At 33.3% G+C, this 13,609-nt stretch overlaps 1 protein-coding gene across 8 annotated transcripts in view; it reads right to left on the minus strand.

Annotated features, from left to right (window-relative positions):
- Positions 1-13,609, minus strand: part of LOC132699410 (prolow-density lipoprotein receptor-related protein 1) — a 50,859-nt gene that overhangs the window by 35,048 nt on the left and 2,202 nt on the right. For 3 of the 8 annotated variants that reach the window (XM_060666092.1, XM_060666110.1, XM_060666125.1), the window contains exons 2-15: positions 11,442-11,653; positions 7,665-7,908; positions 7,378-7,554; positions 5,485-5,729; positions 4,267-4,546; positions 3,911-4,207; positions 3,524-3,855; positions 3,236-3,434; positions 2,769-3,160; positions 2,384-2,714; positions 1,975-2,204; positions 1,392-1,646; positions 693-973; positions 342-641 (exon numbers count right to left, since the gene is read on the minus strand). In XM_060666092.1, the coding sequence (XP_060522075.1) occupies positions 342-641; positions 693-973; positions 1,392-1,646; positions 1,975-2,204; positions 2,384-2,714; positions 2,769-3,160; positions 3,236-3,434; positions 3,524-3,855; positions 3,911-4,207; positions 4,267-4,546; positions 5,485-5,729; positions 7,378-7,554; positions 7,665-7,908; positions 11,442-11,653 (3,775 nt within the window). Of the gene's footprint in view, positions 1-341; positions 642-692; positions 974-1,391; positions 1,647-1,974; positions 2,205-2,383; positions 2,715-2,768; positions 3,161-3,235; positions 3,435-3,523; positions 3,856-3,910; positions 4,208-4,266; positions 4,547-5,484; positions 5,730-7,377; positions 7,555-7,664; positions 7,909-11,441; positions 11,654-13,609 lie in introns of those variants that run through there. The other 5 variants (XM_060666101.1, XM_060666120.1, XM_060666131.1 and 2 more) reach the window with 5 other exon arrangements.

A 13,609-nucleotide genomic window follows, 5' to 3' on the forward strand; every position in this document is an offset into this window, starting at 1 on the left:
AGTCGTTTTCTTCTTTTCTTTCTTTCTAAACTTGCCATAAAGAGATCTTATCACTAAAATTTCGTAGTTCTAGTCGTGAGACTGACATTCGCGTTCGCGGCGGAGCTCGCCAATGTATGCGTACTTTAAGGAGTAATGAAGACTTTCCCATCATTTTCTAACAATGTTTGAGCAATAACTTTGATTTAGCAACTTTCTGTAATGTACATATTTCTTATTTAAAAAAAAATGCAGTCCAACTTGATATTTTTATAGTTTCATTCATTTCATTTCATTAGTATGGAATTTCAAATTTTCTAATGTTTCAATTAAACATTAAAATCTAACCTCAGCAAACTTACCCATCTAAACATGTACACTTATATCTTGAACCTCTAGCTACGCATTGCTGTGAGCAGACACCCCATGCTTTACATGGGTGTGTCTCTAGGCAGTTAGTTTTATCTGCTTGCAAATGCAGATGTGGCGGACAGGAACAAATTAGACCCTCTGGAGCATTATGACAAATGTGAGAACATATGAAACTGTGATCACAGAGCATATCTCCACATCTCATCCCTTCATCAGATCCGTCTTGACAATCTTTCCTATTATCGCAAAGTTTTACAACTGGAATACATTTGGTATCATTGTCACAAAACCTAGAAACATTCTAAAAGCTTCAGCAGTAACATTCTAATGGTAAGAATTACCTAAAGGGGTATTCACAAGGAAGCGACGACATAGTCGTCAGAGTGTTGGTTGCATTTAACATTTCGTTACATTTTTGACCTTCATCAGAACCATCGGAACAATCTTGCCTGTTATCACAAAGTTGAGAATGGGAGATACATTTGGTGTTATTGTCACAGTTTTTATTAGGTAGAGGGCAATCTATTCTATTTGGCTGTGTAATGTTATGTTTCTTTGTCATATCGCAGTTAATTTCATCTGATCCGTCTACACAATCTAGATCTGAATCACAAATAAACACCTTAAATAAAACACATTCCAAATTACAAACATTAAATACAAAAACTTAAATGAAAAAAGGGTATAATTTAAAAAATATTATTGTTTTTTTCTGTTGTTTTTTAGTTTCGGTTGGCTTAAAACACGCGTTTTTAATGGAACACCATTGTTTGACTTTAAATTTCACTTTTCACAAGTTTCCTAAAAATAGAAGTATTTTTGAATTTAGTGGAAGCACAACCCACTTGCTAATTTTTCTATAAGAATTCAACGTTTATGATGGTTTTAAAGAAATGAGTCATCGGCGAAGTCTATGCCCTTAGTTTCAAAACCAATAGTACATATTTTATACTGATGAGTCAGTGCGATTGACCCGATAAAATTAACGCGTTTGGCATTAATTTCAGCCTAAATTATTTACATTTTACCACATACATTACCTGAGGTATACATTCATAATTGGTGCAGGCAAATTCATTTTCTTCGCATATTCTAGTCCCACACTCTCTTTCGTCAGAACCATCAGGGCAATCTACTTTGCCATCACATTGCAAACTTTTTGATAAGCAATCACCTAAGGGTTTACACACTGTCTGATTCATAGGATTACATACGATGCAATCTATTTCATCAGATCCATCATCGCAATCTTTAATAGAATCACAATAAAAACGCGATGGTATGCAATGGCCATCCTAAAAAAACAGGAAAAACAAAATAACATGAAATAAACAATTTTGTATATAGGGGTTTTGATTCATCACCCTGTTATAAGTAATCGTGAACTAGAATTTAAATATTATTAACAGAAAAGAAAGTTTTAAAAAACGCGACCTGTTTACCTTTGCAACAGATATGCATGCTGTTTATACTTTTGATTTTTATTATATATGTCTTTTAATTGTAAGCAAGGAACTTTATGAATTTTTATTATTACATTATTAATGAAAGAAACACTTTTAAATTTCAATTGTGTACAATTGCAAATTTGCACTAAAGGAAAGAAACTGAAATGTCTCCTACCTTGCATGTAAACTCGTTAATATCACAAGTGTTAAGTTTGCAATCACTTTCATCACTATCATCACTTGGGCCACAATCATTCACCTTATCACATCGCCATACCATCGGAATACACCTTTTAGATTTTTTACATTTAAATTGGTTTATTGGACATATTTTTGAACACATTTTTGGATCCTCATCAGTCCCATCCAAGCAATCCTTTTCGCCATCACAAACCCAATGCCGAGCTAACAAGTAAAAAAATATATTTATTTATTTATCCTTATCAACTGAAATAAAAAGTAACTTCACCAATTACTGACCCATGCAACCATCAAACATACATATATATGTCGTGTTTGTTGGTTAAAGTTAAGTCAATTTAGTCAATTTGATAATTTAATTAAAGATTTATTTCTTATCGTACCTATGCATGTGGTTTTGTCACACATAATCTGCTGTTCTCCACACTTAATATTTTCACAAGGGCCGCCTTCACTGTCAGACTCATCTGAACCATCTCCACAATTATCAACTCCATCACAAAGGTACGAATTTGGAATGCAATGTTTTTTGTGAAAACACTGAAAAAAACCCTCGGAACACAGGGAAGGTATTTTGTAATTTTTGAGTACTACACAAGTGTTTGTGTCATTCGAATATTCATACCCATCCCTGCAATAGCAGGCTGACGACGCATTGCCTCCAAGCAGGCAAAGTTCAGGACAGGATAAGCAATCAGAATGCAAGTTGTGTTTCTGAAATAAGATATTATTTTTTAAAAGGTAAAGTAAAGTAAAAAAACATTTTACTCTGTTAGAATCATATATCTGTAGGTCTTGCAAAGTTCCATTCATGTCATAAACTTTCTTCACTCCCTCCTGTTTACTATAACTCAAAACGGTTCCATTCACAGATTCAATGAAATATAACTTCTTGTTTGGTCCAAAGGCTAGCCTCATTGGTGAGCCTAAGCCACTCAACTCAATTCTGCGCTCCTTGCCATTTAAATTGATACTTTGTAAGGTTTTTAAATGTTTATCAGTCCAATAAAGTCGACCATTCAATGAATCTATGGTCAAACCGCTTGGCCAATGAACACTATCATTTAAAAATATTCTTTGGTTTGATCCATCCATAAATGCAGTGCCAATACGACCATTCTCTGGATTCATGCTAGACCAGTCAGCCCAAAACATTATACCTAAAAAATTATGGTGCAAAACACCTTCTAATGTAATTTATGAGAGTTAAAATTGAGGGAAAGAGATTAAATTACCCAGTGCTGGGTTTAATGCAATCACAGTTGGATGGTAACCATTATCTTGTATTAGTGTCCGAGTTAAGGAGAAATTGGATAACTTTCCAACTTCGATTGTGTGTTTCTCTAAATTCGTCCAGTATAGATTATTTGTGACCCAATCTAATGCTAAACCATCACATCTTACGTCTTTTAAGAGCACTCTAGCTGGAGTGTTCTGAAAAAATTCAATCAATAAGTCATTGAGACGTGAAAGAATCACCCAATCAACAGCTTACTATAGAGAAACTAACCAAAACTGTTTACCTGATCGATAGAAATGGTTTGTATAGTTTCACCATGTCCATCAAAGTATAATATGGATTTTGTTACTGCATCAAATTCCAAATCACTAGCTCTGCCGATATTCAGTATAGGAACTAAAGTATCGTTTCCTGTATTTAAATTAACACCTCTAACAGAATATGGACGGCTCTTCAGTACTAACAGAAAGACTTGAGGTGTTCTCACGATGCATTTACTTTCAACGTGGATATAACCAGAGGCACAAAGGCACTTAGTTACTGGATCACCTTCTGTGGTCCAAGATGGTACACATAGATGGTCACAGTGAAGAGATTCATTGCAAGGATGCAAAACTGTAACCACAAAAATAATTAAACTCTATTTTACTGCAATAGTGTCAAAACTCACTTTCAGGTTGTCTCAGTTTATCATAAATATAAACATTGAATGGCCTACTAATATTTTTCACAATAGTCATAGGATTCAATTTATCCCTTTCAAATTTGTTAAATCCAAGAATACTATTATTGTACCATGAGGAAACGAAAACAGTGTTCTGAAACACCGTGATCCCATACAGATTTTGTACCAGTGACCCTCTCAAAACAGTTTTTCTGTATTTGCCATCATAATCCACCTTTTCTATGTAGTCTAAATATGTGTCTACCCAATAAACTTGTTTTGTAGGATAATCAATAGTTACACCTCAGACATAAAATTAAATGTAAACTTTATGAGCCAGATATATTAAAGGCATAAACTACCATAGGGATAAACGATTTTATGTTGAACGATGGTCCTTCTTCCTGTTCCATCCAAGTTGCATCTTTCTAACATAGGTGGCGATTGGCCCCATTTTGTAAAAAACATATAGCCAGTGGTTGGGTCCAACGCCAGCGCTCTAGGTTTCGCCAATTCATATTCAATGAGTAAATTACACCACTGCAAACTTCTAGTACACAAAATGATCATTTCTCTTTGATCGTCTAAGAAATAAAAGTTTTCTGACACCCAATCCACTGCTATTTGCTGTATAAATTCTACCTATACCATAATAACAATTAAAAGTCATAAAAGCGAATACTACAATAGATTAATTATTACAAAAATAATTCCCTTAATTTCAACGGATTTGCCCACTGCTACCTCATTTCGATTTCTTACAAGTATGTGTATGTTATAACTGTACCGCAACATAGACTTTTATAAAATAAGAAAATATTGCCTGTTTATGTAGAAAATTCTTTGTGTAAGATTTAAATAACCAATACTGTGTGAACTATCTGGCGAGAGCTTTTTTGTTACATGAATCGTGCATTCTAGTACCTACCAAAAAAAAAAACAAAAAGATTTTGTGCTAAATTTTAACACATATAACTTCATTCATATTCATTAACAACAACAAAGTCATACGATTAAAATTACAAATACGGCAACTAGTCTTCAAAAATTAATGTTTGCATATTAGAAGGGTGCCTCCAGTCAATACGCTGTGAATGAACTTGATCATAGATAACTTTTGAAAATCCTTGCGTTTGTTAGAGTAAGGATGATAACCATAATCACCATAAATAAAATATTATGACACATCAAACAAAATTAAAACTCAATTCCGGTTCCGAATATCAGTATAGAATTGAGTGTTATGAAAGAGAACATCATAAAAACTAAACAGTGCTGGACGAAACAACATGAAACATCAACAATATTCAATTTTTTTTGTCCCCATTTTAGATTTCAAAAACAAAACAGCAATAGGTGTCAGATCAGAAGCATTGTGGAAGCAACGGAAATGACAGTTTAAAAACATATTTCCAGGTTGATAATTAAATGCAATCAAAATCAGCAAGCAGGGAAAACAAAAAAAAACTTTATAGTCACTTGAGTTATTTTCTCGTTTAAATTTTAATGTAGTTTTTTCTAAATTAGATACCTGTTAATTTGTGCTCTAAACTAATTCTAAGAAAACAGTAGTTTGTTACCTCCAGCAGCGGTGATATAACAGTCAATTGCCATTTCTGATTGAAGTCATTAATATCAGCACACATCAAAGAAGCTTTTGTCACATTGTGGTGTATATAACAAGTACTGTGGTTTCGGTGAATGAATTCTAAAGCATTGCTATTAAGCAGATAAAGAACTGAATTGCCTGGCCAAGTCTCTCCACCTAACGTTACTCTTCGTATCTCCGTTTGAGTAGAAAAAATTAATGAAGGTGAAGTTGAATCTACAAAACAAATATAACACATTACAAAAAGCGTGAAATTTTTTTTATACAAATATAATTGTGTGTTTTTTCAACTCTAGGGCTCAATAAATTTTAAAAGGTAGCTACAGATTTTGTTCTAAATCAATATACTTTTAAAAAATGTCCTTTTTACAAAAATTCATTGGCAAAATTTAAGCCAAACGGAAATGCAAGAAACACTGATTAGAGCAAGCAGAGTTAAATAAACGCACTAACATGTAATATGAATGTTAGCGTTTCTTGATAGTGTGTAACTACACCAGAAAGTCATTACCGAAGTTATGAAGTCTTATCATAGATATGAACCTAGAAAGCTTAATTATAGAGACAAACTATATATTATAGAATGTGATGGGACGTTATTTCAGCATCTTTGCAGCAATGAATCCCAAGTCAAACAAACCATTTGTCCACAAAATCATCACAATCAAACAAAACAAAATTTTGATTATAAAATGAAACAAAAGGACACGCAATATCGAATATAATCACAAGAACTTGGACTTGCCTTAGTTCTATCAAACGGGCAATCAAAGACCCAAAATACTAGCAATCGTTATTAAGATCAAGGCAAAGATTCACAATTGTAAAAATTACTCTACATGAAATTAATATGTGAATAAGAACGACAGCAGGACATAGAACATTTGCCTAAGTTGAGATGTTTTAGCAGTAAACTTGCTTAAACATTTAAGAACAGTCCATATTTTATATTTTAAACAAAAACATTTCATGCTAGTAAACAAAATTCTAGACATTAATATTTATAACAGATTTTAATGGCCAGTATCATGTTCTGGTTCTAGGTGGAGCCTTTTAAGAACCCACTTAAAACTTAACACATAAATATTTTGTAATATATCTATGTCGATAACTGATTTTTTTTGGTACACACTTATCATTTAACCAAATATGGAACAATATTTAACTTCTTTTTAGCCTTTTATAGTTGGTGTCACTGGGTCAGTCAAAAAATGTACCAGTGCAGTTGACATACAATAGATACAACACATACAATGACATACAAAAACTGGTATCGCGTGCGTCAATGAAAGGTCAACCTTTCATGCATTCATTTTGCCAATGAAACCCGCGTGAAAATTGGCATAGGCAGAATAGCATGTAAAAAAGTAAGATTCAAGCCGATAACATAATATAGGTACAAAAGAAGCATATTCAACAGTTTGTTCACATACAAAAATATTAACAAATGCGACAAGCACACCGAGGAATAGATGTAAGAAAAACGTTATGATATTGACAAATCTCTCTGTAGCTACATTAGTATTAGCTCTTTAAAATAAAATACACCACCATCCTTCAGCATAGACACTTGTAAGCAATAGTAACAAGTTGATTCGAATATCTTTGCATATATTTTTTACACAGGATATTTCCCATATTTATGGACAATATTTCTCGTTATTGCACGCTTGTTCCAGTGTTCCTAAGTTGACTCTCACCACTGTGATTTGGGTAGTGATTAGTTGTTCAAGGAGTCAATGTTCGAGCAAAATTGCGAATTAGTGCTTATTAGCTGTATTGCTAACCCTGATAATTGTTAACTAGACACTCAATATTATATCAATAATTGTTGTTGTAAAGGATTTTAGTGAATTTCTCTTACCGTCGGCAGCGACACAATCGGTACCATTCGCCACATACCCATTAACACAGGAACAAATGAAAGAGCCAATTGTGTTGGTGCAAATTTGTGAACATGAATCATCATATTCACATTCATCGGCATCTAGACATTTACTTCCATCGGAATGTTGACCTTCAGGACAATAACATTGAGGTCCTGAAAAAATGTGTGGCTTCACAGTTTAGATTTGATGACTAAATTTCTAGCATACTCCAAGAAACTTTATTATTAACATAACACGATCTAGTGAAGCATTATTAAATCACCTGAAGGTGTTGGTTTACATTTGTAACTACACTGCATTCTAGCGCAAGATGTCGTTGAATTAGAACAAAAGTCCCATTCATCACTATTGCCGGGACAGTCGCCCAGAATGCCATCGCAAAATGTTTCCAAATGAGCACACACTAATCCACTAGGACAAGAGGCCTCATTCCAGCGACAATGTACACCTCGCGCGCAATGTTGGGAGTCTTCGTCAGACGTATCTGGTCCAAGTTCAGGAGATACCTTTCAATAAAATCAAAAACATTTGAAAAATAAATTAAGGAACCTAAAAAGAGAACTACTAAAAATAAAAACATGTGGTAAATTAATTGATTTACAACCAAATTTAGATATTTACACCCAAATTTAAATGGCATGTACGTATTTTAAACGATTCTTATATCACAAAAACTTAAAAAGATACTTTAAATCTGTTCGCTTCACCTTTTATATGAAAAATGAAAATAAGTTTGTTTTTCATGCACCTAAGATAACATTGTTACATTTTTTAAATTTTATTTTGCCAATGCGTGCAATGAGTAGACTTACATATTTACAGATCTACAGGCGTTTTTTTGAAAAAGTCGGAAACAAAGAATATACGAAATTTGTTTTATTAACGCTGGATCAGACTCTTCTATAGGACGAATAAAACCGAGAAATAACGAATCTCGAATAATAAGGAAAATGTGAATGTGAAATTTGTAGCAGGTTCAGAAGAATTCCACAACCATTGCCACTCAAATAATTTAGATTAGGTGGCTAAGGTGTCATAATACGAAAATCCGGAAAACAAATCCAGTTATTTACGTATAAATTCATACATCTAAAATAATGACATAGGCACAAATGTCACCTGGTAAAATGAGAATATTGAATTCTATGCTCTGTTTCTTAATGCGAGAGAGTTAAAAATCATTATTGAATTGCAAAATTTTGTCAAATCAAATCAAATGTATTTTCATAGACCTGATTTCAGGTATCGGATAATGTCAAAAATATAAACAACTCCGTTTTCTCCGCATTCAAAATAAGATTATTAGATGGGCAATAAGATTGCATGCTAAGGACGTTGTTGGTACTGTTGCCCGATATTTCGAAAATATTGCTGTTAGATGCGGAAGCTGCATCATCAGCAAAGAGAGATAGGTAGCTGTCCTTCTATCAGTCAAAGAAGATTTTAACCATTTGAGTGCATTTTCACTTGCATCATAAACAAATAGTTTATTGAGAAGCATTTGAATATTGATAACGTCGAATGCACGTTGCAAATTAAAAAATGCACAGGCAGTTCTCCGGTTTTGATCTAAATTGAGAATATGTTTGTAGTGTGAAAGAACTGCCTAATCTGTCTAACGCTTTCTACAAAAATGATAACAGACCCATGTAAAAGGCTTTTTCAAAGATTATGGAAAATACTGACCTCTATAGTTCGAAACTGACCTAATGTCACCCTTCTTGTGAAGAGGAAAAACAATTGCATTCTGTAAGCAAGGTGTAAAAGTTCCAGTGGAGAAAGAATAATTTGCAAGATATGCTCAGGCTCACGACAGGAAGTATTTTTCTGTGTAACTGACAAAATAATATCCACGATTTCCGCATCAGTAATTGGGGCAGGATTAAGACTATTGGAGATAAAGATGGTAAACAAATCGAAGCAATTGGGTCACCAAGCAAAAGTCCCTGGATGCTATTAAAAAAGTGAAGATTGAACTCTTCAACAGCAACCGCCCTGTAAGATGTCTCTTGACCACTCAAGTTAACAAAGCACCCAGGAAGTTTCAAAGATGGCAGCATTTCTTGATTAATAACACTCCATGTAGTTCTCAAAATATTATTAGATCATTGTTAGAGTTATCCCTTGCGAAGCGGACATTTTTTGATGATTTTTTCAATTTTTTATAACTATTTAGACTGTGTTGACATGGAAAGAATTTGCGTTGTCTATTTAGATCCCGAAACCTAGCACTCTCACTAATAATGTCTGGAGTTATCCATGGTTTCCTGGAATAGGAGTTTTTGGAAACGATTTTTTCAAAAGGAAAGGCAAAGTTTAAAATTTCCAAAAATGTGCTATGAAAATAAACAAATTTTTCATCTAAGTTATTTCCAAGAGCACCTAAAACAGACCAGTCAACTTTTGACAGTTTAGTTTGAACGGTACTAATATTCGAAGTTTCATTGAATAATCGCCTGAACAACGGTATTTGAAGGTTCCTTATCTTAAATAGGAAATAAAATCAACTGCAGAAAATGGTCTCAAACATAGGCATCACTACCTGGGAGTTCAAAATTGATCGATCAATATTGATAAAAATGTTATCGATTGTACTATCATTACCCGAGTGCTTTCGTAAATAGTTTGATACAAATCATATGAAATAAAAACATTTGAAATTTTAGAAGTATTTTTATTACTGAAATCACCATCAAACAACAAAAACAACTTCTTTCATTACCTTTTATAGCTTCATCACTCAAAAAATCTAGATAATGGACAAACAAATCCAAATCACCAGTAGGAGACTGATAAAAAGATCCAATCAACAGATTTTCATTCGACATATTAATTTCACAAAGAGCATATCTAAAGTTTTTATCAGTTCTTGCACATTTAGTCGATTTAATATTAAATGAAATATAATTTTTCATAAATATGGCTCATCCTTCACCCTTAAAAAATTACTAAACTAACTTTATCATCAAGGCACCAGGTTTCAGTCAAAACTGAAGCGAGCAAAGGAGAAGATACAATTCCACAACTTTATTTCTTCGGCTGCTAATATTAATGTGGCAGACGCCAAAGCAATCTCAGCCAATCTGAACCGAAGAACTGTCTTGATAACCAAACGGACGTTTAAACTGTTGGAAAATTTATGCGTTCAGTACTAGTTGCGGAACCAGAGTAAGGCGTTCTTTAATTTTTCTCAGTTCTGCTATGATCCTTACACCCAAAGTCAATGTTTGGGGCCTAACCCCTTAAAAAAGATTGCAGGCTGTCATGCCCAGCTTACGTGCGGAAACAACTGTGGTATTGACGTATGAGCCTATTAACGATCTCCGCGACCTAGGGCGTTCCGACACTGATGCTTGACTTGGTACCTGCTTGACATTGCCCTGCGCACCTGGCTTGCCGTTATCTAAACATTAGTTTTAGAATTTTTGCTTTTCGAACCACTCTTATTGATTTGACCTTGTCCACGAACTCGCTGTTGACCTGGGCGAACCTCTCGCATTATGAACCGATATATAGTTCAGGAATTGTTCTTTCCATATAGGCACTAGAGATATAGAGGCCCTGCCCATGTCAATAATACAGAAACTCATGAAGCAACTATGAAAAAAAAATTGAAAGGGACCATTCAACATGCGAAATTTAAAATTTTTCTTTTCACCAATAACCTTGCGGCATTCAAAGACATAGCCGGTGAGAGATCGTCAATAAGTTTGGATACGGCATCTTTACGGCAGTATTTTCTTAACATATGCCTAAATCTTGTTACATGTTCTGGGAAAACGAGTTAAGTGTGTGGAAATCTCTGTTTGGAAAGAAAATGACAAAAAATGCAGATTAGTGGGTGAAATGTACAGGCATGCACGGAAAATTATTCTCAACTCTACGAAAATACGAATGCCGCCTGCGGTGTATCAATTTTTACGGTAGTAGGGCCACTATATTATCTAATACCTATAGGGTTATTTCTTTATGGCTGGACTTGTTTTTGACATATCGAGGTCATTCTATTTGTTTACATCAAACCAAACAATTTCATTACCCCACAATCAGGTTCTTCGTCGCAAACCCATCCATTGGGCAAGCATTTTCCAGTCAGGACACAGCGGAACTGCTCTAATTTACAAGCATGGTTTGCAATACACTCCGGTGGCTCGTCAGTGCCGTCATCACAATCTCGGTGAGAATCGCAGTGCCATGCCAATGGTATACATTGACCGGAGGCACAACGAAAATAATTGGGGGCACATGAACCTGAAATCCACATTTTCCAGTAAATTTTCATTTAGTTTATGACTAGCACTAACATTACTTTAAATAATAGCCTCATTTTAAAAACTACAGTCAAATACGATTAAGAGAAAATATTTAGTTTTAAGTTTTGTGTGATTCGTTTTTCATTAAAAATTATTTCAATTAGCTTCGCGGTTTAGTTTATTTATTTATTTGTTTATTCAAAAGAATTACGTTTATAAGTCACAGTTAACAAAAAATGTATGCTCACATAAGCAGTCATACTATACCGAAATAATTCAAATTCACAACAAATTGGAGTGACCACAGTCAGCATATTTTATGAATTTTACATGGATTTTGTAACCAGCAACTTATATAATTTAAATAAATATCGTTACTCGAACATTCCCATTCAAAAAAAGTTTTTGATTGGCTGTCGAAAAATTGTATTCACCAAATATCAAAAATTGTCTTGAAACTACCGGATAATTCGAAAGCTCGACAAATGGTAGAATTTAAATGACAGACCTTTGGAATTTCGCATAACAAGCCCAACGTATTCGTTCATTACTTTAATCTACTCTCAAGAAGTTTCACACGTAAGAACCATATCGAGTTTGGATTAATAGCAAACAGTACCAAAGAGTTGTCATTCCTAAAATGTTCCCATTCAATAAAAATAATAAACTTGCTTTAAAAAGCAGATCTATATGTACACTGATCATAATTTTTAAAACAAAACAAAATAAGCAAAAGCATATTCTGGAAGCACCATTTTTTATATATAATATTTATAAACTAGCTAGTTTTAGCATAAATGAATTAAATGAAGTGGTTTATCTATGCATGTATGAAATATAATATATACAAAGGTTCGCACGCTTTAGCAGTATTATTTCAATTTTCGATGTTTTTGAGGTTTTTTTCAAAAGTAACGCCACCCCTTGCATTTCTGTTACGCACTTGGTTACAACAACAAAAAAATCTTTAAAACAGTTTTTGTGCTTATGCAAAATTGTTTTTTTTTTAAGAAATATCAGTTGTTCGCCCTGGATATTCTAACCCCCATAGTTATAAAATAATGTTTTCCGGTTAATTCAATAGTAGAAAACATGTATTTTTTAAGTAGTTAGTTAGTAGTCATTTTTATAGTGCCTAGAAAAATTAGTGATAATTACTAGACGTTGGAAAAATTATAAGTGGTCAAATCAAGTCATCGCAATTAATACAAAATATTTCTCTTGTATTTGGAAAAAACTAGAGATTTTATTAGCGGCTGTGCGAGTGAAGGAATGTTATTCAGATGCATAAAGAAATTGCATTTCATCTACTCATAATCGGAAGAATAGCTCCTTAAAATAATCCGGATCTAAACGTAACTATACACACTTGCATGCTTTTTTTATCTATTGTCAGTTAATCAAGCAAATCATTTTTTGTTAGATCACTGTTACATTTGAAGAATTTCTATGCTGTTTATTTTTGAAAATAAGAAGCTATGCATATCATAAAAATTTAAAAATAATAATACCTCCTGGACATCACAATTAATAAAGAATCTCCTGCCTATAGAAGTCAATGAAAATTCCTACTTATCATAAGTTTGATATATATTTAGAGATATTCATGGCTATTCTATTTATGGAAATTATGCCAAAACAATATTTATTCTAACATCGCAACCGCATAGAATAGTTAACTAACTAGCAGTCATCTTCACATGTTGACTTACATTTTTATTGTTCTAAATATAATAATAATTGAGATAAGAAAATTATTATTTAATGATTCAACGGACCTAACAACATAGATAGATAGATAAAACAAAATCTAAAATACTTTGGAAAAACCTCTTAGGAATCGTCTGGGCGGCTACCAAAATCCAAATATATTCAAATAATTATTACCTATAAAAAAGGTAACATCGAGTTACAAAAAGTGTATTATAACCTCGCTACAGACTTGAAATTGTAG

Source organism: Cylas formicarius, unplaced genomic scaffold (assembly GCF_029955315.1).
Source record: "Cylas formicarius isolate icCylForm1 unplaced genomic scaffold, icCylForm1.1 PGA_scaffold_10__41_contigs__length_53128322, whole genome shotgun sequence".
Taxonomy (NCBI): Eukaryota; Metazoa; Arthropoda; class Insecta; order Coleoptera; family Brentidae; genus Cylas; species Cylas formicarius.